This window comes from Amphiura filiformis, chromosome 7, assembly GCF_039555335.1.
Source record: "Amphiura filiformis chromosome 7, Afil_fr2py, whole genome shotgun sequence".
Taxonomy (NCBI): Eukaryota; Metazoa; Echinodermata; class Ophiuroidea; order Amphilepidida; family Amphiuridae; genus Amphiura; species Amphiura filiformis.
The window spans coordinates 57554849-57579561 of NC_092634.1; the positions used below are offsets into that span (position 1 = coordinate 57554849).

Sequence of the window (24713 nt, forward strand, 5' to 3'; positions counted from 1 at the left end):
GCTGGTGCACACAGGTAGGTGGGATATCAAACTACTTTGTAAAAACTTGCTGACTAAATGGTGCAGCATACAATTCTAAACTTTGCCACTTATTTTCTTCATTCCTACAGCTGTGATGGGGAGTCACTGCCCATCCCAGATGTCAATGCCTACATCATGGTATTGCAACCAGTAGAGCCCACCATAACCATCTCAGGTCCTCAGCACATAGCGCGTACCGTGGATAATCTCCAGGCCGGTATCCTGCCATTCACTGGGGTGACCGTGGTAAGCCTTATGTCACAGGAGATGGAAGAAGAAGAGGATGAATTCATCAAAGGTAAGTCATCAGCTTGTATACCTCAGATAGTCGGGCATGAAAATTTTGTAGGAATTGTGCCCAAATTTCAGCATTTTTATTTCCTTTCAGCATTTTTGCCATATTTTACGCCCTTTTTCCTTTTTTTCCAGAATTTCCTGTTTTTTCATTGAAATATACTCTCATGTCTGGATATAATTTTGAAACAAATGCTAACTTTCATGCATTGCAATCTAAAATCACTGAAATGACTACATTCCAACCTCCGTTATCTGGACCCCTTTTCATGATACTGATCTCTCTGTTATCCGGCTGTGTGATCTTTATAGGAAAACATATAAAAATCAATTAATTTAGGGTATTTGGCAGCATACAGAAACAAATGTATTAATTCTGTGGCATATCTTATACACGATTGTGTTGCTAAGTTGATGCATTACAAAGGTTTGTGTGCGTAAACAAGGTGTTAGCGGCACAAAACACTACCCGCAAACAAAGCACAAACTTAAGTTTACCAGTGTGTCACACCATGAAGCATTCAAATTGTGCCTATAATCTGTAAGAGTTGTGCACAAGTAGCAGTTTGTTTCGAATACATTCCAGGCAAGACAAAATACCCCCAATTGTCCCGCATGCATATTTTGGAAAAAGTGAGTCAAGAATAAGTGATTAACAGTGATTATATACCTTAAGTGATATTTTCCAAATTTGTTGTTCATTTCAGAAGATGACACTGCTCCTGACGCACTGCTCTCCATCTCTCACAACCTGGATTCATGTAGCGTTACCGTGGATACGCCTATGCAAGAAGGGGAAATCCTGGAGATCCCTGCAGATGAACTCGCTAAGTGGCATTTGACTAAACTCAACTCGTCTGAAGGAATTATTATTAAAGGTAAGAGAAAGTGATTGATTGATTGATTGATTGATTGATTGAAATTGATTGAAAAAAATAGTGGCACCCAGGTCTCAAAATGACTTGTGTTGTCCAATTGACCTTTTTGGGTATATATCCCATAATTCATACGATTAGACCCCAAATGTTGTCATTTAGCGTCACGTCAACTTGAAATGCACAGTAACGATATTCGCTTAATGATGTACGCATTGGTGTGATGTCTGACGACATCTGGGGTGTTACACCCCATTGTAAATTGGTATTGCGACAGGCAAAATGTGATGCGATACAGCTTAATGCAAGATTTGATGGCACCTGAACAGTTCAAGCTTTGGTAATTATGCAACACAGATCCCTATTCAGGGAAGAGGTCCAAACCAGAATGAATATGGCATGTACAGGCCTCACAGAACTGTAAAATGTCCACTTGCCCACCGGACATGTCCACATGGAATTCTACTTGCCCGACTTTAATATTTCACTTGCACTTCTGTTTCTAAGTTTGTATGCATAAACATTACAATAGTCGATATGGTATATAGTTGCCAGACAAGGCGTATAGCATGTAGACTACTATATATAGGTGTATCTTTTTAAAAGGCACCTTATACTGCCTGACGCTGAGAGTTGGCCATAGCAAATACGGATGCAATTCTGCGGGGAGTGTATGTGAGAATTTGTTTGCTTCTTGGAAATTCTTGATTTGCATATTTTTTGGATTGAAAATCATAAAAGAGCATCATTTTAATCACACCTGTCATTTAATGTCAGTCTGTGTTTTGGGTTGCCCGGTGTCAAATTGTGGTTGGCCCAGGCAAGCCATTCCATAAGAAATGGCTATGTAACATCATTGAAAACTATCATTTACATGTATTTATTGATGTGTTATGTGATTTTCAGGAGTTGACACCATAGAGCATTACCAGAGTCTATTGAGAGCCGTTATGTATGCCAATGCACATGCACAAGATCTCCTATCGAGAACATTCAAAATTATGTGCACAGAACTCAACGGACGCTTCACAAGTAATGAATTCACAGTACAGGTAAGTAGGCCATAACTCACTACTAAGGCACTGTAAATTGGCTCCCCATGCTGTGGTAGAATACTCTTAAGTAGTCCAATTGAATACCTAAATGGAAGAAGGGCCCAACTCCACCATTTTACAAACTGAGTTACACCCAGACATTTTATTGCTAGCAGACAGTCCTCAGGGGTGCCAAAAGATTTCAGCCCAAATTGTGGGTCAAATAATCGAAAAGTCACCCAATTTTTCTCTTTACCATTGGTGTCTATGGGGCAGGAAACTATCAGAAGTCGCCGGATACAATGTTGAAAGTCGCCCACATTTTTTCTTAACCATTCGTTTCTATGGGACAGGAAATTGTCGAAAGTCGCTGGAAAAATCTTGAAAAGACGCCCACCAAATCACGGGTTTGGCAACCCTGACAGTTCTTCCTTCTGAAAGAAGGACTCAAATCCACTCTCTAAATAGTCTTCCAAGTACACTTAAGGTTAGCAACTATTTTAAACTGTTGCAATTTGGTAGTTCACATCATCTTGCGAATGGTAGTGAGCTTTGGCAAAAATTGCATTGATCATTTCATAGCGAGTATGTAGAAGAATTCAAATAGCACAGATATAATTTTGTAGGTCTTGTGGTTCTTGAGTTATGTTGTAAAGAGGGCTTGAACAACAACACTTTTGTAAAATGTACAAAACTCATTAACAACAATAAATCAAGCAAGTTTTCAAAGAATGAACTTTTGCAAAATATCAAAGCGTAATTATTCAATAATATGAAGTTTGGAATTAAATCAAAATACTGGACTTACTATTTTTAGCAAAGCTACGTTGCGTGTGATACCATCACACTTCATCAGGCAACTGACCCGCTGGACTGGTCATGTGACAGACGGCTAGGGATCGGCTTGATGGCTCTGTCCCATGCATGAGATGGGTTGTATTGTAGGCCTCCCCTTTTTTGAGTGATGGTGATTCTACTCTCTCCCAAACCTATCTCACGCATGGGACAGAGCCATCAAGCCGATCCCTAGCCGTCTGTCACATGACCAGTCCAGCGGGTCAGTTGCCTGATGAAGTGTGATGGTATCACACGCAACGTAGCTTTGCTAAAAATAGTAAGTCCAGTATTTTGATTTAATTCCAAACTTCATATATTACAACTGGATGACTGAAAACATTCATCAATTTATTCAATAATATATTGATTTAGATATTGAAAATGGATATTTTGGCTGCTTCGACCAACAATACTGCGTCTACAAAAGCGCAACTCCATGGAGTTGGCCCTTTCTTCCACAAATTTTGGGAATATTATGGAGATGGAGTGGGGCCCTTCTTCCTTTTAGGTATTCAGTTATTGATGAGGAGAGGGAAAAAAGCACTAGAGGCAAAAAAATGTGAGCAGTTTACATATTAAAAGAGAGTTGGGTGGAAGAAAATGAATACACTCCTGGTACTCGGTGACTGATATTGCATTTTGTCACTTCTGAGACTTCAGAAATTGTCCAATGAAGGGAAAGTGCATCAAAAATACAACTTTGTATCAAATAGCCAAATTTGAGCCAAATCATGGCAGGATTTTGTGAGCTGTAGCAATGTGATCTTGAAGCAACCCAATTGAGGAGCTAAACAATGACCTCAGCAACGCTGTTGGATGAAGAGCAGTACTTTATAATGGTGAATTTTAGGGAGGGGTTTTATTTTCATTCTTTGTGTCAGTTTCAGATCCCCAGATTTAAAAGTCTGCAAAAATATTTTTAACCCATGGGCTTTGAAATTTAACTGTTTGAAACCATGAATACAAAAAAAACCCATAAAACTGTTTAGAACAGTTAAAATTGTATTATACTATAGTAAGAATTCCAATTGAATGAACGCAGCTTTTAACAGCTGTACTCGATCCAACCGCGATTGTATATTGCGTATTTCAAACTACAACGCGAATGCACGACCTTGGATGCAATGCTATCCAATCACGAAAAGCGTTGGCATGGTTGATTCACTTCCGCGTTACTCACGCACAGTCGCACACGCTGGCGTACATCGCGCAGTGTACTCAAAAATTCGTCACGCTATTGAAAGCTGTGTTCATTCAATTGGAATTCACACTATAAACACTCAGCATTGGGCTATTGCAGTTGAAACCCATACACCATCTATGGAAGACATGACCTTAATCTTACACAGGGGGTATAGATTTCAAATGGAGTCACTTATTCAGGTAACTCCATTTGAAATTCACAGTCCCTTTGTGGAAGATTAAGGTCATGCCTTCCATAGGGGGTGTATGGATTTCAACTGGAATAGCCCATTGAGGGAACATCTGGTTTGCAGATTATGAGATTTCAATTGATGGGATTGGATATGCAATTAGCCTTATGTCGTAAAGGTTTACGAACATGGTGAATTATTCAACAAATGATTAATGAATTGTTTTGATAATCAGTCACTTTAATTCAAAGTTTCAAATTATTCAGGTTTTCATGTTGGATGAATATTGAATTTTAATGCACAATGTACAGTTTGATCAGCTCGTAATCTGCGGGCCTTGTAACATCATGGATTAATATCCATATATTTTATTTTGACAATTGTCTTGTGAAGTCTTGCTAGAAGAATCACAAGTTATTAATTCAAGTCCTATACTTTGAGTAGTTTTTTAACACTCAAAGTATAGACCAAACAAGCCATAAACTCTTAACTTGGGTCTATTTTTCGGCGTAGTGGTAAAAGTCTAACAATTCCTGCCGATTACGAGTTAATCAAAATATAGTCGATTTATTCTGATAACTGTACTTGAGAGTATAATAATTGCCTTATACTATGATCAGCTCGTAATAGACAGGAATTATTCGGATATTGTTACAGCGGGAGTCAATAAAGTTCCAACTTACACAATGCGCAAATTCACAAAAGCGTGCGTCGGTCACGCAAGGCACAGCTCACCTATTGTGCCCAGCTGTGTGTATGCCATTCTATATCAATACACTATGTTACAAGTCATGCCTATTACGAGTTGATCAGAGTATATAGTAGTTGGTTTTGGGAGTATAAAGGTTTAGATTTGAATTGGGAATGTGATTTGGAATATGATTAAATACAGTATTCACAACATCCCTTTGTTTCGTATTCTTGCAGATTAATGTACTCCATCGGAAAATTCAAAGTTCCTCCAATCTGAATCATGCCAAGTCGGGACATCACGTGCAGATGGCTGGCTATAAACCAGGAAGCGAGGGACTTAGAGCCAAGATGGAGAAGAGATTACCTGCTGATAAACTCGCCAAGGCTACTGCATCAAGTAAGTCATAATCATTAGCTGTTGAATGGTAAACTGAAGGTCTTAGGTTCAAATCCTGCACATCACATGCAGATGGCTGGGTATAAACCAGGAAGAGATGGACTTAGAGCCAAGAGGAAGAATGTCATAAGAGCATAACTTAAAACAGTCTTGAATTGAAGTGCAGCAGTTTGTTTGGTCCTGGGTTCAAATCATTGATAGTCCATGGATGTTTTGCACACAGAAGATAAAGTACATTTTCCTGTATTGATCCTCTAAGGGCATACATAGAGTAGTCTGATGACACATGGTCCTGAATTTTTTTGCCTTTTCATACACATAAAATTACAATTGAGTGTTGTTACAGTTTAGGATCATAGTAGAATTTAAGGTATGGGTTTAGGTAGGGTACAGATAAATATCAGGGATATGGTACTTTGACTGCTTCTGCTCAAATACCACTTTGGCTGGAGGTTATCACGCACATGTCAACAACAACGTGATAAGTGTTAGTGTTAGGGTAAAGTTAAAGCCATAATGTGTGATTTGCTTCACAGCGACGCCCTCAATTTTACTCGGATGTCTACTTTTTGCATAATTATAATGCCCAGTGGTATACTAAAATACCACGTAAAAGACTAAGCCTGAAGTGCTTTAATAACAGTAAAATTTAACTTTTTGTTTTAAAACCGGGTCGACCCGGTTTTATTCAGAGTTCAACAATCGAGTACTTGCTAACATGTACCGTAGATGTCAGCTTGTAATGTCACACGTCGAGCGCGATGCTCCGTGCAGTTACATGTAATATGATCGGCGAGCGTAGTACACACATTGTAGGCGTTGGAATGAATCGCAATTTTCTTCGTTATACCTCATTTGTTTGGCTCGAAATTAAAAAGGGATAATGTGATCAGTAAAAACAAACATTTAAATAAGAATCTATTCTTTTTGCAAATCACACATTATTGCTTTAAGCTTTGGAATGGGGTAAGAGCATGATATTGTCACATGGATGAAATGGAGAAGGATGAAATGCCAACAAATCAGTAAGACTGGGTTACTGCCATGGTAACATGGTAAACATCTCTTTGACTGATGATTTGAAACAGTCAAATATCTGTCATGAAAGTTTTGTGTAATTATGGTTTTTGTTTGAGTGTAGTAAATCAATATAAACATCAAGTTGAGATGGAATACGGATTATCACCCCTCTCACAGCTTAGCATTGTGTGCCATGCTGTGAATGAGATCTATATCCAAGTGTCAGTATCTTCTGTTAAGATACTGAAGAGGCAGCTGATTATGCATGCAATATGTAAACTAGATATCTGGTATTGATCAAAGTGCTCTTGCAACAATAATATATATTAATTAATTACTGTATGGAGTTTTGAAGTACTGAATTTGTATCCTCCCCAAGGAGATTAGATGCAGGGTTGCCACACATCATTGTCACAAGGGGCCCAATTGGGTTATTTTCAAATGGTGTGTTACTTCAGCTAAAGTTGCCACAATCTGTTTAAAAATTTAGTGGTGAATTGCAACTTTCAAGTGCTGTGTTTTTTTATAGCAATTTCCTTAATTTCTGCTGATTTTTTGCACCCTTTTTTGTGTCCTTTTTGCTGTCTCCTGTTTCAATCATTTTATGGCCAATCAATTAATTAATCACTGTGTAAAGGAGGGGCTGTCAGCAGAGGGTTATGCACCCAATTGGGTGATTTTGCTAACTAGAATTACTAAGAGAGCCCAAATATTAGCATTTTGGGTGACTGGAAATTGGGCTACTTGTGTGCTGCCTGTTGCCGTCTTAACCTCAAGATTATGGCAACCCTGTATAAAAGACACTTGAAACTGTTCAAATTGTGTATCAAACTGACCTATGGCAATGATCTTATTTTGTTCCCTGTGTGTACAGCAATGACAGTAATTTCTTAGCTCACTGGTCTTTTGTTATGTATTTGTTTTATCCCTGCTTTAGGTACAGCAATGACAGTCGTAATCGTAATTTGCGTTGGTTTCCTTGTGTTCATGATTGTACTGGGAGTATTCCGAATCTACGCAGCACACAGAGATAGTACTATGGAAGATAAGCAAGATATGGACTGGGACGATTCAGCTCTTAACATCACAGTGAATCCTATGGATGGGGTAGGTTGTGGGGGTGGTGGTGTGTGTGTGAGGTGTGCTTGTGTGATATTAATATGATGATAAGCAAGATATGGACTGGGATGATTCAACTCTTAACATCACAGTGAATCCTATGGATGGGGTAGGGTGTGGGGGGTGCGTGTGTGAGGTATACTTGTGTGATAGTAATATAAATGATAAGCAAGATATGGGATTAGGACGATTCAGTGAATCCTATGTGTGGGGTATGCAGCATGTGTCATAGTGACTGGGAAGATGCTTGTGTGTCATAGTAATATAAATGAAAAGCAAGTTAACGATTGGGATGATTCAGCTCTTAACATCGCAGTGAATCCTAAGGATGGGGTAGGTTGTGTGTGTGGGGGTGCTTGTATTAGTGGTTGGGAAGATAAGTGATTGTGTGATAGCAATAAATAAACTAATATGGACGATAAGCAAGTTATAGATTGAGATGATTCAACTCTTGGCTGGTGCACAATAAAGTGGGAAAAAAGCATAAAATCATATTTCCTTGTGCAATATTGTAGCTGTGACCTATATGGAAGATTTCTTTGTTTGGAATAATATTACAAATCCTGTCGATTTTAAATCAGAATATTTTTCTGAAAATTATGATGCTGTAAGAGTAAAATATTTGTTTAAAAATTTTTTAACGAACTTTAATATATGTCACTTTCCAGCCTGTTGATACAAATGAAGATGATGATGACACAAGCGATGAAGACGACGATGAAAGCGGACAGGACGAACTGGACAGCTCAGATGAAGACGAAGACGAGGAAGAAGAAGAGGAAACACATGTAGAAATCAAAGGAACAGCATTGGAATGGGATGATTCAACGCTGAAATTTTGAAAGTGAATGCTGTAAAATATAAGGAAAAATACTGATTTATATTTGATTCCAATATTTGGATATTGTTCATCAACTCATGAAGGAGGAGCAGGCCTCAATAATCCACCTTAACTGATGTGCTCAACTTTGGTGTTAACTCTTAGTGGAGCAGACTATAGATTCAGGGTCAACTATAGAGGGCAGTATTATAAAGATCAGGGTCAACTATAGAGGGCCATGTTTTAAAAACCAAAATGGGATTTGTTTTTTCTCAAATTCATCTCTATACGAGCTGTACTTGTAAGATAATTGGTTTTCAAGTGAATATATATAGTGACAAAAGTATGTGACTGTTAAACGTAAACACAAAATGATGAAAATTTGGTTAAATATTTTACATTGGTGCAAGATGTCATAAGAATTTTGAAACTATTCATTGTTACCTAGGGTCTCTCTGTACTGGACATAAAGGAGATATTGTTATTGTCAGGGCTTTGTTGTTGTAGAGGTTAGAGTTCTCATTTGGTGAACATTTTTAAGAGGTACAAAACCAATCTTGCAGCCTTTGTAATCAAGGGATGTTATTAGATGTGTTGCTTGATGGTACATCTCAATATTAAAGTAGCAAAGGGTACAATCTACACAAGGCATGGTTCAGTTTGCTCTGTAAAATATACAGCATTGGGGTATGATGGGTATCATTTATGATGTTTCTCAAATAAGCTTGAGAATATGGGATTTTTAAATGGCTGTGTACATCATCAGAAATAAACAATCCTTATAAGATATACACAGAGGTGATGAAGTACCTTATGGCATGTGTTGGTGATTGAGCCATGTCTTGGTGACCCATGTAGGTGATAGAGCCATGTCTTGGTGACCCATGTAGGTGATTGAGCCATGTCTTGATGACCCATGTAGGTGATTGAGCCATGTATTGATGACCCATGTAGGTGATTGAGCCATGTCTTGATGACCCATGTAGGTGATTGAGCCATGTCTTGATGACCCATGTAGGTGATAGAGCCATGTCTTGGTGACCCATGTAGGTGATTGAGCCATGTCTTGGTGATCCATGTAGGTGATTGAGCCATGTCTTGATGACCCATGTAGGTGATTGAGCCATGTCTTGATGACCCATGTAGGTGATAGAGCCATGTCTTGGTGACCCATGTAGGTGATCGAGCCATGTCTTGGTGACCCATGTAGGTGATCGAGCCATGTCTTGGTGACCCATGTAGGTGATAGAGCCATGTCTTGGTGACCCATGTTGGTGGTTGAGCCATGTCTTGGTGACCCATGTAGGTGATTGAGCCATGTCTTGGTGACCCATGTAGGTGATCAAGCCATGTCTTGGTGACCCATGTAGGTGATAGAGCCATGTCTTGGTGACCCATGTAGGTGATCGAGCCATGTCTTGGTGACCCATGTAGGTGATTGAGTCATGTCTTGGTGACCCATGTAGGTGATAGAGCCATGTCTTGGTGACCCATGTAGGTGATCGAGCCATGTCTTGGTGACCCATGTAGGTGATCAAGCCATGTCTTGGTGACCCATGTAGGTGATAGAGCCATGTCTTGGTTTGAAGAGATTGTCACTAATTTCCAATGCACTTTATTGATGTAAAAAGGAAGGTGTTAGTTATGATGAAGTAGTATATATACTACTTTTCTGATGTAGATATATAAAATGATTTTAGATTTGTTTAATATTTGGAAAAGAGGGGGAAATTATACAGAGAAACTATGTGTTGATCTTTATCAGCAATATAAATACCAGTGCACTTTATGTGTCCATAGATTTTTGGTTATTTTGTCTTAGCAGGTGCTTATGTTTAGAAACACTGCTCAAATCAGGATCTAAAAACACTTGGTAATGACTTACGGGAACTTTAGCTTGTATTATTATTAGTCCATACAGAAAATAGTATAGCATAACAAATGACAATTGTACAGATTTAAAAGACGCACCTGATGAAATGATACTTATGTGTGATTTGTAATAAAGATGTGGGTATTATATATTATCTTTGTTTTACGTATGAAAATAATTGCACACGATGACAAAAAAGGTATGGTATTATTATTATTATAATTGTTGTTGATGTTGTTGTTGATGTATTTATCCCACTCACTCCCCCACCCCGACTTAAAAATATCGGTACCAATGGACCCCCTGTGTTTTTTTACACAAATGACACCAAAACTTAGCATTGTGTATTTGTACAGTAGAAAATTATCAAGATTTTAAAGAAAAATGAAAAAGACAACTTTTTAGTAGCTAAACTTGGGCTATGTAATGCTTTAATGTGGGGTTTTAGCTCTTTTCTTGAATAGTATGTAAAAAAATTGAAATGCCCCATATTAGGACTCTGATAGTATGAAAAAAAAATCTAGTTAGTATTTACATTATTTCTGAATAGGAAAATGATGTTAATTTGCGTATATTGTTGTTTATATTCAAAATGTTGAAAATTGGACGCAGCCTATATACCTTCTCTGTTCTGTATTCAGTCATCAAAAGTGCAGATTTCTGTTTATCTGAGACCATTCCATTACATATTTTATTTGAGTTTTTTTAAATCTTTTTGTTGCTTTTTAACTTATAAATTTCACTTCAGAATTCTTGCCTGGATATGGCTATTCCGGTTGAAATCCATACACCCCCTAAGGAAGACATGACCTTTATCTCCCAGACAGGGGTGTGAATTTCAAATGGGGTTGCCTGAATAAGTGACTCCATTTGAAAGTCACACTCCCTATGTGGAAGATTAAGGTCATGGCTTCAAGATTAAAGGGTGTATGGATTATAACTGGAACAGCCAATTTGCAATATCTTGTCTGCTTTCTTTTACTCTCCTTGTTCAAACAGTTCACTTTGTTCTACTAGTTACTGTATTGAGCTAACATACTTTGCCCTCTGAGGATGATGTTATAATTCATACAGTACATAGATATATTTGTGAACTTTGCCTTGGAGGTGGAGTATGAATCATTCTCTCTATCCCTACACAGTGTTGATGAAATTATTGATCAAAATGGTCATGCAAATGAAATTTTACTTCTTCCTTTCCTTCCTATAGTTACCCCTTTTCTGCTCAAAGATATGCTGCAATATGTTTATAAACCTACCAACTGCATCTATAATTACACAGCCAATGAAAATGTACAAAATTACTGGACAAATCAATGTTTCACAGTTTAAAATAGGAAAAAATTGTAAAGAAATATCAATATAGCCTCTTCAAGTGCAGGTGCAATTGTATAATAGACTAAGAGTGATATTCATTATATATGCTTGTTTCAATCATAACCATGATAACATTGCAAAACATTTATCAAAAACTGGCCAAAATTGACCCAAAATGCGTGGCCAATCAATGGCTAATTTCTGCTGTCTGCTCACCTCTTCTCCTAGATTTTGTGTTTATTTTTGTATTGCTTACTTTATTTTATAAATTCAAACATTCTCCAATTTATTGATATTAAAGTGATTTAGAAAATCAATTTATAAACTTATAAACCATTTTAACTTATTGTATACATTGGCGGTGGAAACAGAGGGACACATGGGATGCCCCCCTAAAAATCCTAATAGAAGTAAATATAAAACAATAATTACCCTGTGCACCTTCCATTTTAGCCCAAACAACATCCATGTTTTGGGACAAAATGGGGTAAAATTGCAAAATTCTCTATTACACTATCCATCCAATTACCAGAGCTTAATAGTCTTGAAATTGAACATTTTTCGCACGCAACTGTCCATCTAAAACAGGCACAAAATATATCCCCCCTAAATTTGCATGTTTCTGTGGCCACTGATTGTATACTTTGAGTAATTATCTGACAATTCATGTACACTGCTATTTCTTGTAGAATTAGTAGTTGATTTGTAATTTTCAAATAATATCTTCATAATGAAATTGGAGAATGTCTGATTAGCTATTGTACCATATGAGCTGCTCGTATTATTATTTAATTCTTGTTTCCATTGCTATAATTTTATGTATATTCACAAGACTTGTGGATGGTGCACCATGGTAATCTCATACAATTCTTGATTCTCTTTCTGGCAACACTGTCAATTTCCTCCCTCAGTGCTTGGTTCAGAGACAAAGTATTTTTGGTATTGAATAATTATGAATGGTGCACTGAGGGATGAGATTGTGTAGAAAGTTATGTGCGAAAACTTTAACAGTCAGGGAGAAAATTTAATAGAATTTGTAGGATTTTCATTTTTTATTTCAATGAAATTAAAGGTACAGTGTTGTGTTAATCATGTAAGTGTAATTTTTATTATAAGAAAAGTTTGCACAGTTTTAACTGTGATCTTAAATTATTCCAGTATTAGTATAAATTATGTAAAGACATGAATTTTGAGGGATGAGCTTGACAAACTAAGATTACAAGAAAGTAATGAAATTACTGATAAAGATACAAGGTGATGGTAGAAATGTACGTCAACCTCATCCCTAGCTTGCAAATGTCAAATTTGTATATTAGTAGATTCATCTCAAGAGTACCTGGTAGCTATGAGTTTGATTGGCAATATAGTATCATAATTCAGAACCACATCAGATTCAAATGAAAATCAATCCCCTTTATCAATTTGTCAATCATTTTATCTGATTGGTCAGATTTCATAAAGTAGGTGGATCCAGTGTATATTCCAACCAATCAAACATTGTTAACCTACTTTGATTGACACAAAACGGGGTACAATTCAATTGAATTGCAGCTGTGACCAATGTAATACGTTTCGGTTCCCAGGATGTGAGTGTCTTTCTGATTGGACCAGAGTGACAACACCCTGATTGAAGACAGCCCAAGTAGATGAGTTAGCAGCCTCACAATGTCTGAATTGTGGTCTATATTGTCATGTAACAAGCAAGAAGAAATAGATGTTTGTGTACTCTAGTTTTCCTGTAAAAGACTAAACGCTATCTCAGACATCAATCGGAAAAATGTCTTCTTTTTCTTTTTAAATTTAGGACAAAAATCCACAGTATCTATTTAAAGGGCAAACCAGCTGTACAGAAATGATAGTAAAACCTTTTTAAAATGCTGTGAAAATCTGCTCTGCAGCAGTAGTGTTACAAGGGGTCAGCCAATCTTTGCAAGCAATGTGTGTGGGTCGCTCAGGTTGAGGCTCTTATAGGGTGATAGAGTGAAACAGTGGGAACCTCAAACTGTAGTTACCTCAAAACAATCTTGCTTATAGCTATAACATAGAAACGGTGTTCAAAATTCTTGCAATTTATGTCTTTTAATTGTTGATCACTGTCTAATTTTAACTGTGTCATTAGGAGGGGTGTTTTTTTATCAAAAGGTGAATGTGACCTTTGAACTCTGGATATGTTAAGTGATATGCATTTCAATAGCTAGAGTGCAAAGTTAGCTTTTTCATTGCACTGGTTGATAGGAATTCACCCACTGGTAATGATACATTTCATTGTTGGGTAGGAAAAACCTCCTATGTGTCATTGGCCCCTGAACATGTTTAAAGCAAAACCACCTATGTAACCTGTTGGCAGTTTTGTTTTAAACATGTTCAGGGGCCAAAGACACATAGGAGGTTTTTCCTACCCAACGATGATTTGATGATTGTTTCTTCCTTTTGTTTATTTTTATTGTTCACACTGAATCCCAGAGGAAAAAATGCACTCGATTCAGGATCAAGCATTTCTTACCTTCAGTAGTAATGTCCATAGATACAAGCAACAATTTAGGTCATTCATGGGTCAAAGGTCACAAGATCATATGGTTATCAGGTGACTTGTGATGGATCGATCCTAGATGTGGACAAAGCAGATGGTTTGATATCGAAATCATTATCAATATTTTTCTCTTATCAAAGTCAAGTTTATATGAATATTAAATTTGCATTGAATTCAAATGAAGGATATAGATATGCTTGATCCTAAATTTGTACTACCACTTGGTCATGTACACTGGCACTTTCTCAAAAAAAAAATTGAAAAAGAAATGAAATTAAAAATGGCCTAAATGTATATTGATGCCAAATGCTGTCTGCAAATGAAATCTACAAAATCAGTGAACTTTAAATAGAAAAATAGAAAAAAAAAAAAAAAAAGAAGAAAGGAAGTGCCAGTTGTATAGTTGCTGGAATACTTGGCATTATATGTACATGTGGATACTTTGTAAGGCTGACATTCACATTGTAGGGTATTGTAGGAATGTCAGCCTTGCGTCATTGGTGGTCATGCCTAAAATTAGCCTGATTGGACAAGACATTTAAGAGACAAGAGTATTTTTAGTTTAAAAAATTACTGTATAGGGGCATTTCTACTTTTGTTAAGAGCTTCAAGTACTATAAGTAACAACAGCCTCATCTTTACACTGCAGTTCAAAGTTTTATAATTATAAGCACTGACACTTGAAACCATTTTGTTTCTGGGTACTACTTAGGATACCCATGAGCACATGGACATAGACAGTGCCAGTGTATAAGTATATAGGATATTGGACTGTGTAGTTTAGATGAGGTAATGCTAGCTTATAGTTACCATGGATGTATTGTTAAGTATTCTGTAACATCATATTCACTTTTCCTGTCAGTATGGTGGCTGACTTCATAATTGGTTTGTGATTGCTTGTCACAATTTGAATTTGGTGCAATATAGGTCTGTATTTGTAAAAAAAAATGGAGGGAATTCAAGATATTCTTAATATACACCCTATACTCTTATTAAACTGGGTTAATCAAAGTGAAATATTCTAATAGTACAGAGTAGAGGGCAAATTTAGAAAAAAGGTTAAAATATATTGAGTTAGGACAATCATTCCTGGAATAAATGATGGTACATGTTTGATTTATTAATGATGAATATAACAAAGTTGAAACATCAGTTTCACTGCATTGAATTAACATACTAACAATCCTTGTATATCGAAATGGTTATTGACATGATGAGGACTATTGGAGGGTTATTTAATGTTTTTCAGATGTGTAGTGAATGTGCTATACATGTTACAAAGAAAATGATCCCATTTCAACATCAAAAATCTGGAAATGTAGGCTAACAAATACTCATTAAATTTGTTAAAATATTAAAATCAAACAACTCAACTGGCTCAAGTCGCATAGCAACCGTTATTGGTAAATAACAAAATTTGTGAATGCATACTAGTTGGACCAATAGGTGGACACTGTTTTGCATGAAAACTTCAAACCAATTTCTCTTGAAATACCAACTTAGGTATTCAGTATTTATCAACATTGAAAAACATTGCTGGTACTCAGCAAATTTTCTTGTGCTCCTAATTTGAGAAGGGAATTCCGTGAGATATTCCACCAATGGCTGCTACGTGACTTGATAAGGTATACGTAAGAATAGCAATCACATACTGACAGGATTAAGTGACGTATATATCCCAAGTGGTTTGATAAGTAATAAAAAAAAGGTTGGAGCTGTCAGCCCCAAAACATGGATATCTTTTGTCTTTTATTTCTGCCTCCTTGTGTATAATACCATGTTCTGTGCCCCTGTAAGCGCTCACACATCAGAAGAAAGCACCTTCTTTTCTCATTATCCCAGTGAAATGCAAGATAGAAAACTGAAAAGATTGGACCACAGCCCAGTCCAGTTATATGCAAATATATTCACCATAGAAGTGACATAATTAATCGTATTAACTAAGAATAGCAAGAGATGAATACAATTTTGAATATATCGCCCTGCACTACAACATTCACACTGTACCGATGCATTGAACCATAGATGTCAAGAAAGTCTGATCACCTGTAAAATAAGTATTTTTGAAAAGAGCGGTATTTTATTCAATCTATGTTTGCAGACTTAACACAGGTGATTAGTGCAATCTGCTTGTAGTGTAGGGCGATCTATTCAAAAATTGTATTCATCTATTGCTATATCCTGGAATGAACCATGCCACAAAGGTATGACCCCCCCTAAATTGGCCTATTTAACATGATTTGCATGATTGTAGTGCCAGTTTACAGAAATTTATTGCACTATACACACTATACATGTACCATACATACTGAGCTATCATGTGTAGATACAAACACGCTATACCATTCATACTGTGCAATGTGCACATTGCTGTCAGGGATAGCAACACACACTGCATCATGCACAGTGTGTTATCAGGGGTATGTATGGTATGGTATGGTGTGTAAAGCGATTACCATTATAGTGTAATATAGATATATGGATTAGACATGGCAGCCTTCATACATTCTAATGTGTAATCGATCAGCAAAAGCATTCAATTTATTTAAATGAAACACCTAACGTCAGGTGGGTGGTAAAGATGATTGCATCGACAGATAAAGCCTCCTTAAGCGCGCTCAGACTCCATATTGTACGTACAATATTGTATGTACAATACTTTTCGTGACGTCAAAAAGTATTACACGTGCAATAAATAGGATGTGGCGGGAAAATATATGTTGTGCTACAAGCATTGGTTGCTTAATTGATACGTAGTTGCCAAATTTCTAAGAGTGGTAAATTTAGTGAGTGTTCGTGTAACGGAATGATGAACATCTTTTCATGTCTTTTTGTATTCAACTGTACTTAATATTAAAAGGCCTATTAATACTAACGATATTAATAATATTAAAATTGTAATAATAATATAAATGGCACATTCAGTTCTTATTTATTTATTTATAGATTGATTTATTTAGGCCTATTTGTTTATTTATTTATTTGTTTATTTATTTATTTATTGATTGATTACTGATTGATTAATTGATTTAGCGATTCATTTATACTGACATTTAGTCATATATTGATTAAGTCAGTTTCTTAAGTATTATTTGTAGGCCTATGTATTTATTCTGGTTTTGATTTGATTGATACTGATATTTTCATTGTTTTTTAAGTTTTGGCATATAACATTATACATTATAACACGTTGTGTTATGAATTTGCAACAGCTTTTTACATGTTGATATCGTTGAGGCATGTTATGATGGTGTATGTTATAGACCTACTTATGATCATCCCAATACATCCATAAACGTGTTAATGTGAAACGAGATTACTTGAAATATATATTTCAGAGTTGAAAGAGTTTCAAATATACGAACATAATTCTGAAAAATGTCTCTCTGATTGGTTGATGGTCAAGAGGATTACGGCATCCTCAAAGCCTCTTGCTGTAATTCTCTAATCGATATCTATTATAGGACCGATCTTCTGAAATCCATACAACCGTGTCAAATGAAATAGTCTCGAATCATAATTTGTGCACGATACAACGTTGATACGTCAGATTTCGAATTTTATTAAAATAGGCATAAATCACATTGAACAGGTTGAATGCTGGCAAAAGTAGATAAAATAACTATGGGTCGAATTTACATTAATCAGTGTCCTGGGGCCAGGATAACATTTAGGACTCCTTCGAATTCTAAAACAATACTACGCCAAATGTCCTTGCTTTCATTTTCTCATTTAATTTGTTTTAATTTTAATTAATTTCTTTATCCACTGGCTCTCTGGTAAATCCGGTATTGCCAAATATTTCTTGTCCATTACCCGTGTTAATCTATTTATTTATTAAAATGAACCATCTATTAAATTCCTATAATACAATGTATAGGCCTAGTGTATTTGATAACAAATTTGTTTTTATTTTTGATTGGAATTTGGGTTCCACTTCCATTACACGATTTCATAATAAGATATGTTTGGGCATGGAGGAATTAGTATATGATTAAAAATAGACATACTCTTAGGCCCCCTTTTTTAATATTTGTAGGCCTACATTATTAATATCAATATTTATGTACAAAATGCAAAAAGAATGTATATATATTTGATTGTTTTGTAAACATTAAATTTGATGTTTACTCATAATTATGTCTGGAAAGTCAGGGAAAAACTAAGGAGTATCGGTATTTAGTTTCCTGGGAAAGTGGATCAGATGAGCAGTGAGTAAAAACATTTGCCCTAAATCTTTATTTGATTTTTATTGTTTTATGAATTTATTAGGCTACTGGTAAAGTGCAGAAAGAACCTCCAAACGCACTCTAGGATTTTTCATCAGCAGCAGTAGAAATTTCTCTTGCATAGATTTTCTGGTGACCTCGCTTGGATTTAGCAAACAATGAACCGTCATAGCGCGTTATTTAATCTGATTCAACTCGTCGTGGCACGTATATTTATTGCACGTGTAATACTTTTTTTTTTTTTTTTAAGTATTGTACATACAATATTGTACGTACAATATGGAGTCTGAAGCTAGCCTTATAGATTTCAGACCCACACAAGCACACATTTGGGATACTTGAGTACAATGGTACCACTTTACACATGACTGCCCTTACACATGACTGTAGTGTGGTCACTTATTGATACTCGCCTGTTGTGTAGAGCGTTAATATGATGCCGGATCAGTGACCAATTTAATGGAGGAACCCTTTATTCAAACAATGGTACCACTTTTATGAATAGCCTGTCGCAACTTCTAATCGGCATCAAACGAACAAAAGATTATATAATCTATTGCGACTCCCATTTCTATTTAAAAGCTCTTTGCTGCATACAGTGTTATCAGGTTATTTATATAGAGTCCATATAAGTTCCCCCCCCCTAAATACTTTTTAAAATAAATATAAAAAAATATTCGACAAAATGCACACCTGTAAAAGGGTATGGGTAGCTTTATTTGTTTTACACATATGGTCCAAATTTTAGCATCACACGTCATTGCATTCAGTCACAATGTAAAATAAAACAGTGTTAAAAGTTGCATCGATTCATTTTAAAACGGCCTCTTTACTTGCACAATTTGCCATTGTGACTGAACGCAATGATGTGAGATGCTATAAGTTGGTCCACATGTGTAAAACAAATAGGGCTATACACCTTTTTACATTTGCAAAATATTTTTCAACTTATTTTCGACTTATTTTATATTAGGGGGAACTTGTGGACCATATAGATACCAACCAATACACGCTGTACAGTGCATGATGTGCTATCATCAGGGATACATAGCAATGCACACTATACCATACATACAGTGCTAGCAGGTGTAAATGCCAACACATACTGCACCATTCACATATATACAAACTGTGCTATAGATGTCAACTATCATAGGTTGCAATACACACTATACCATGCATTCTGTGCTATCAGGTGTAGATGCCAATACACACTGTACAGTGCATACTGTGCTATCAGGGATAGATGCCAACACACACTGTACCATCCATACACTGTACCATCCATACATACACACAGTGCTATCAGGAGTAGATCTCAACACATGCTGCACCGTTCATATTGTGCACATTGGGGTACATAGCAATACACACTATACCATACATACTGTGCTATAGATACCAATACAGACAGACTGTGCTATCAAGGATAGATAGGAACACACTTGCATACTGTGTTATCATGGGTACAGAACATTGCAACACACACCATACATACTGTGCTATCAAGGGTAGATGCCAATACACACTGCACAGTGTCATCGCCCCGATATCCTCATGGCAGAAATCGCCATGGTAGGTTGAATCCACAGCCACGCATGGTCATTTTGTTCCAAACTGTTTAATAGTTTTGAAATGCATAATGGGCCGAGGAACATCCGACTAAGGCTACTGACAATAGCCCGGTGACTGACCTCTGTGTGTGAGTGAGCATGGTATACGCCATAGGTCATTTGCTGTTAGACTGCCTCCACGAGTGGCCTACACTGTGCTATAGTTCGGCACATATAAAATCAGAATTTTTGTCAGTTTTTGAGCTCAATACGCACGGTTCTTTCGCAATATGTAAGCTAACGACTATCATATCTTTTCAACACATATATTCAAGTGCAAGTTAATAAATATGGCTTCTTTAGAATAAAAAAATTACGGGGGATATTCATCATTTTCTACCCCGGTATCCAATGGATAGCACATAACACATTCATGTGTCTCGATCCCGGGTATTGATTTTTGTGTCTCTGCTGTACCAAGTAATTATTAACTAGGCGATGTCGGTGTGCACTGTACAGTGCATGCTGTGCTATCAGGGGTAGATACCAATACACACTGTACAGTGCATGCTGTGCTATCAGGGGTAGATAGCAACACACACTTAGAAGTACATACTGTGTTATCATGGGTGCAATACACACTATACCATGCGTTCTGTGCTATCAGGGGTAGATGCACACTGTACAGTGTGTGCAATGTGCATGCTGTGCTATCAGGGGTAGATGCCAATACACACTGTACAGTGCATACTGTGTTATCAGGGATAGATAGCAACACACACTATACCATACATACTGTGCTATCAGGGGTAGATGCCAATACACACTGTACAGTGCATACTGTGTTATCAGGGATAGATGGCAACACACTTGGACTGTGTTATCATGGGTACATAACATTGCAAGCCATGCATTCTGTGCTATCAGGGGTAGATACCAATACACACTGTACAATGCATTTTGTGCTATCAGGGGCAGATACCAATACACACTGTACAGTGCATAGATAGCAACACACACTATACCATACATACTGTGCTATCAGGGGTAGATGCCAATACACACTGTACAGTGCATACTGTGTTATCAGGGATAGATAGCAACACACTTGGACTGTGTTATCATGGGTACATAACATTGCAAGCCATGCATTCTGTGCTATCAGGGGTAGATACCAATACACACTGTACAATGCATTTTGTGCTATCAGGGGCAGATACCAATACACACTGTACAGTGCATGGACGCCATGGAGTGCCTGCTGTGCTAGCAGGTATAGATAGCAACACACTTGCATACTGTGTTATCATGGGTACAGAACATTGCAATACACATATGCCATGCATTTTGTGCTATCAGGGGTAGATACCAATACATACTTTGCAGTGCGGGGTGTGCTATCAGGGGTACATTTGCAATACACACTATACCATACACAAGGGCATCAATCCAAAGTTGATCGTGGGGGAGACAGGTTTTGTAAATATGTCCCGCAAAGCAGGTATCTTGTCACGCTTGCACGACGCAGGGGGTGTCGTTTGGAAAATGTTACAAAATAAGCGCCAAACAAAGGTATTTGGCGGTGGACACTTTTTACGCTATTATTGTGTAAAATGTTCAATATAAAGCCCCATTGAAGCAGTTTGCCGCAGTTCATTTCAAATCCAAATTTCGATATCTACATCAGAGGAATAATATGTTCCATTAATATTTGGTGAAAATGAAAGATCACCCAAAACTTAGTCACAAATTTAAGTCAATTTGCTCAAAATTCTTGATTCATCACTCAGAACTATATTTTTAAGGGAAAATACCCTCATGTAAAATTTGCAGTCAATTGTATTTATTTAAATTCAGCACAAAGATTATAGCGGGTTTTACATGCCACAATACTTGAGTTTAATAACTAATAATCACTGTAAATGCAACTTTTAAAATCAGGTCTTTTTCTTTAAATGTTGTTAATATTCAAACCAAAAATGAGTCACTTACATCTTTTACCGTGGGAGGGGGTAGTAAAATGGCTGTAACTTTAAAAGTATTAGGAGTAGAACCCCCAGTGTTTATTCATTGTATTTCTTACTTTTTTCTCCTTCATTTGACATCACTTATAGCTTTGTGGCATTTCAAGATATGCCCATTTGAGACAGTTAGTAATTAAGCTAGTAACATACACTAATATAGGGTGGTACCGCTATACGGTTCACCAAAAATTAAACACACAGAATCCATGTATATCATGACAAGAAATGTCTTTGAAAATGCCCTTGAATGTTTATTGACAATATATTGACATTGAAGAAACAACACTGTGCTCCATCAGTCTTGATGAATAAATTTGTTACATAAATACTAGAATAAGTCCTTGTTGCCCATATATTTTTTTGTAGTGAAATTAACAAATATTCAGCAATATTTTATACTATCAAATCAAAGCCATTTGTGGCTGAATGGATCAATGGATGGGGTTACAGGATAAAGCAGGGACTCGCCTTTCATTGGTCTACCTACAACCCCAATGAGGACACGCTATATTTTAAACTATAGGATCCACAACTTATAAGTTCCCCCTAATACTTTTTAAAATAAGTCGACAAATATTTTACAAAATGTAAAAAGGTATGTATAGCCCTATTTGTTTTACACATGTGGACTAATTTATAGCGTCACACATCATTACGTTAAGTTCAGTCACAATGGTTAATTGTGTAAGAAAAGAGGCCATTTTAAAAGTTGCATCTGAGACCATAGCAGTCAGGTTTTCTTTAACAAACATGTGAATACATGTAGACCTGGCCTACTGTATTGTTTCTTCTTCCTTATTAGTACCTACCTCATATATATGAGTATTATCGCACTGCGTACAGACAAGCTGTACTTATTTTTTACTCTGGAACCTAGAATAGATGAGTGTATTTTTGAGGGTTGACTCCTATGGACTCTTATATTTGAGAGTTGACTCCTATGGACTCAGATGCAACTGTTTAAAATGGTCTCTTTTTTACATGATAACCTATTGTGGCTGAACGCAATGACGTGTGACGCTATAATTTGGACCATGTGTGTAAAACAAATAAAGCTACCCATACCTTTTTACAGGTGTGCATTTTGTGAAATATTTTTCGATTTATTTTAAAAAGTATTAAGGGTGAAACTTATAAGTTGTGGACCCTATACTAATATATTTCTACAGGGTTTAGTGCACATTTGTTAATTTTACTCATAAGCACAAACAATACAGACAACTGTAGTCAAGATCCATGGGATCACAAATGCTTAAATACAAAAATAAACAATTCCTGAAATAAGTAACTAGTACACAAACACACAAATAATGCTTACATGATTACATCCCTCTGAGATGGGCTGTGAAAAAATAGGTTCCCAGTCAGCTCAAAATGAATTATCACTTGCATTGTAAGTTAGCACACTCACTCTCTTTACAAGTTATTTTTGATGATTTAAAAAAAAAAATTTAATTCAGTGGATCACTGATAATATAGTGCCTTTAAAAGTGTAACACAGTACAGAACTGTTGAGTTATATACACTGGACTGAATACATTAAATTTGCTTACAGATCAAGACAAGAATCGATATGTGACATGCTGTACTGCTGTGATTGCAGAACATTACACAGTATATCTGCTTAAAGGACGATTTTGTGATCCTATCATCCTCTTTTTATGACATTTTTCAGTAGATATCCATTGAAAAATGTTTATTCCCAAAATTTCAGTTGATTCCGATTTTGCGTTTGCGAGTTACGCATGATTATGTGTATTACACTGCTCCATACGCCATTGTTGTTATTTCGTTCTGGTATACCAGAACAAAATTTAAATTTGACGATATTTTTGCTAATCAAATTAATCTGCAAGACATTTTTGGTACATAAACATTATTTAGCCAGAGGTTTCCAGTGGTATAAAAATCTCAACTTTTTTTTAAAAACAGTGGGGTGATGAGGCTGAAAATGCCCTTTTAAGTAATTTCTCTGACCCATAAGTGAATAAGTGCAGTAAATTGTCCATTCAACTTATAGGTGTATAGTGGCACCGTACTTACATCTGTCAAAATATATATTATATTTGCAGCTACAAAATATTAAACTCAATCTTTTTCTTGAAACAAAACTATAAAATTCCCAAACAATTTATGTTTTTCTCTTCTTGGTTGAGAAGCATCATCAGATTGATGATTGATTATGAAATATCAAATATTAATTCAGAATTAAGTACTTGTTTAAAATCTATCATCTATATATTTTGGATATTTTCTAAATATACTCTATTATATTCTATAGCTGTATACAAGCAGTTGAGTTGTAAAACTGACCAAGTAATTTGTTACAAACGTAACTCTTTAAAAACTTACTACGATGACATCTTCTTGCAAAGTGGCTTTGCTTTTCGGTCAAAACTGCAACAATAATTCTATTATTTTGGGCAACAAATACTAAATTTTTGAATTGTTTGCCTCCCCTCATGTCCCCAAATCAATCACTGTTTCCTTATGCCCCTCCCAAAAAAACACAGCATTTACATAAAAACAAGTTCTATATGACTGTGACACAAATGTTTCAACTTATCAACACACAATCAACAAAAATTTCATATTTTTTACATCAAGAATGGGCTCTTCCATTTAAAATCCTCATTACCCTTGTGGAAGATTTATCATAAGTCTTCCACAGAGGGAGTATGAGTTTTGAATAGAAAAAACAATT

At 36.2% G+C, this 24713-nt stretch overlaps 1 protein-coding gene across 1 annotated transcript in view; it reads left to right on the plus strand.

The window, feature by feature from the left end:
• Positions 1 to 15939, plus strand: part of LOC140157379 (calsyntenin-1-like) — a 258270-nt gene extending 242331 nt beyond the window's left edge. The window contains exons 11-16 of the mRNA XM_072180555.1: positions 111 to 319; positions 1023 to 1193; positions 2097 to 2242; positions 5362 to 5524; positions 7482 to 7651; positions 8332 to 15939. Of these exons, the coding sequence (XP_072036656.1) occupies positions 111 to 319; positions 1023 to 1193; positions 2097 to 2242; positions 5362 to 5524; positions 7482 to 7651; positions 8332 to 8505 (1033 nt within the window). The 3' untranslated portion in view covers positions 8506 to 15939. The remainder of the gene's footprint in view (positions 1 to 110; positions 320 to 1022; positions 1194 to 2096; positions 2243 to 5361; positions 5525 to 7481; positions 7652 to 8331) is intronic.
• The last annotated feature ends 8774 nt before the right edge of the window (positions 15940 to 24713 follow it).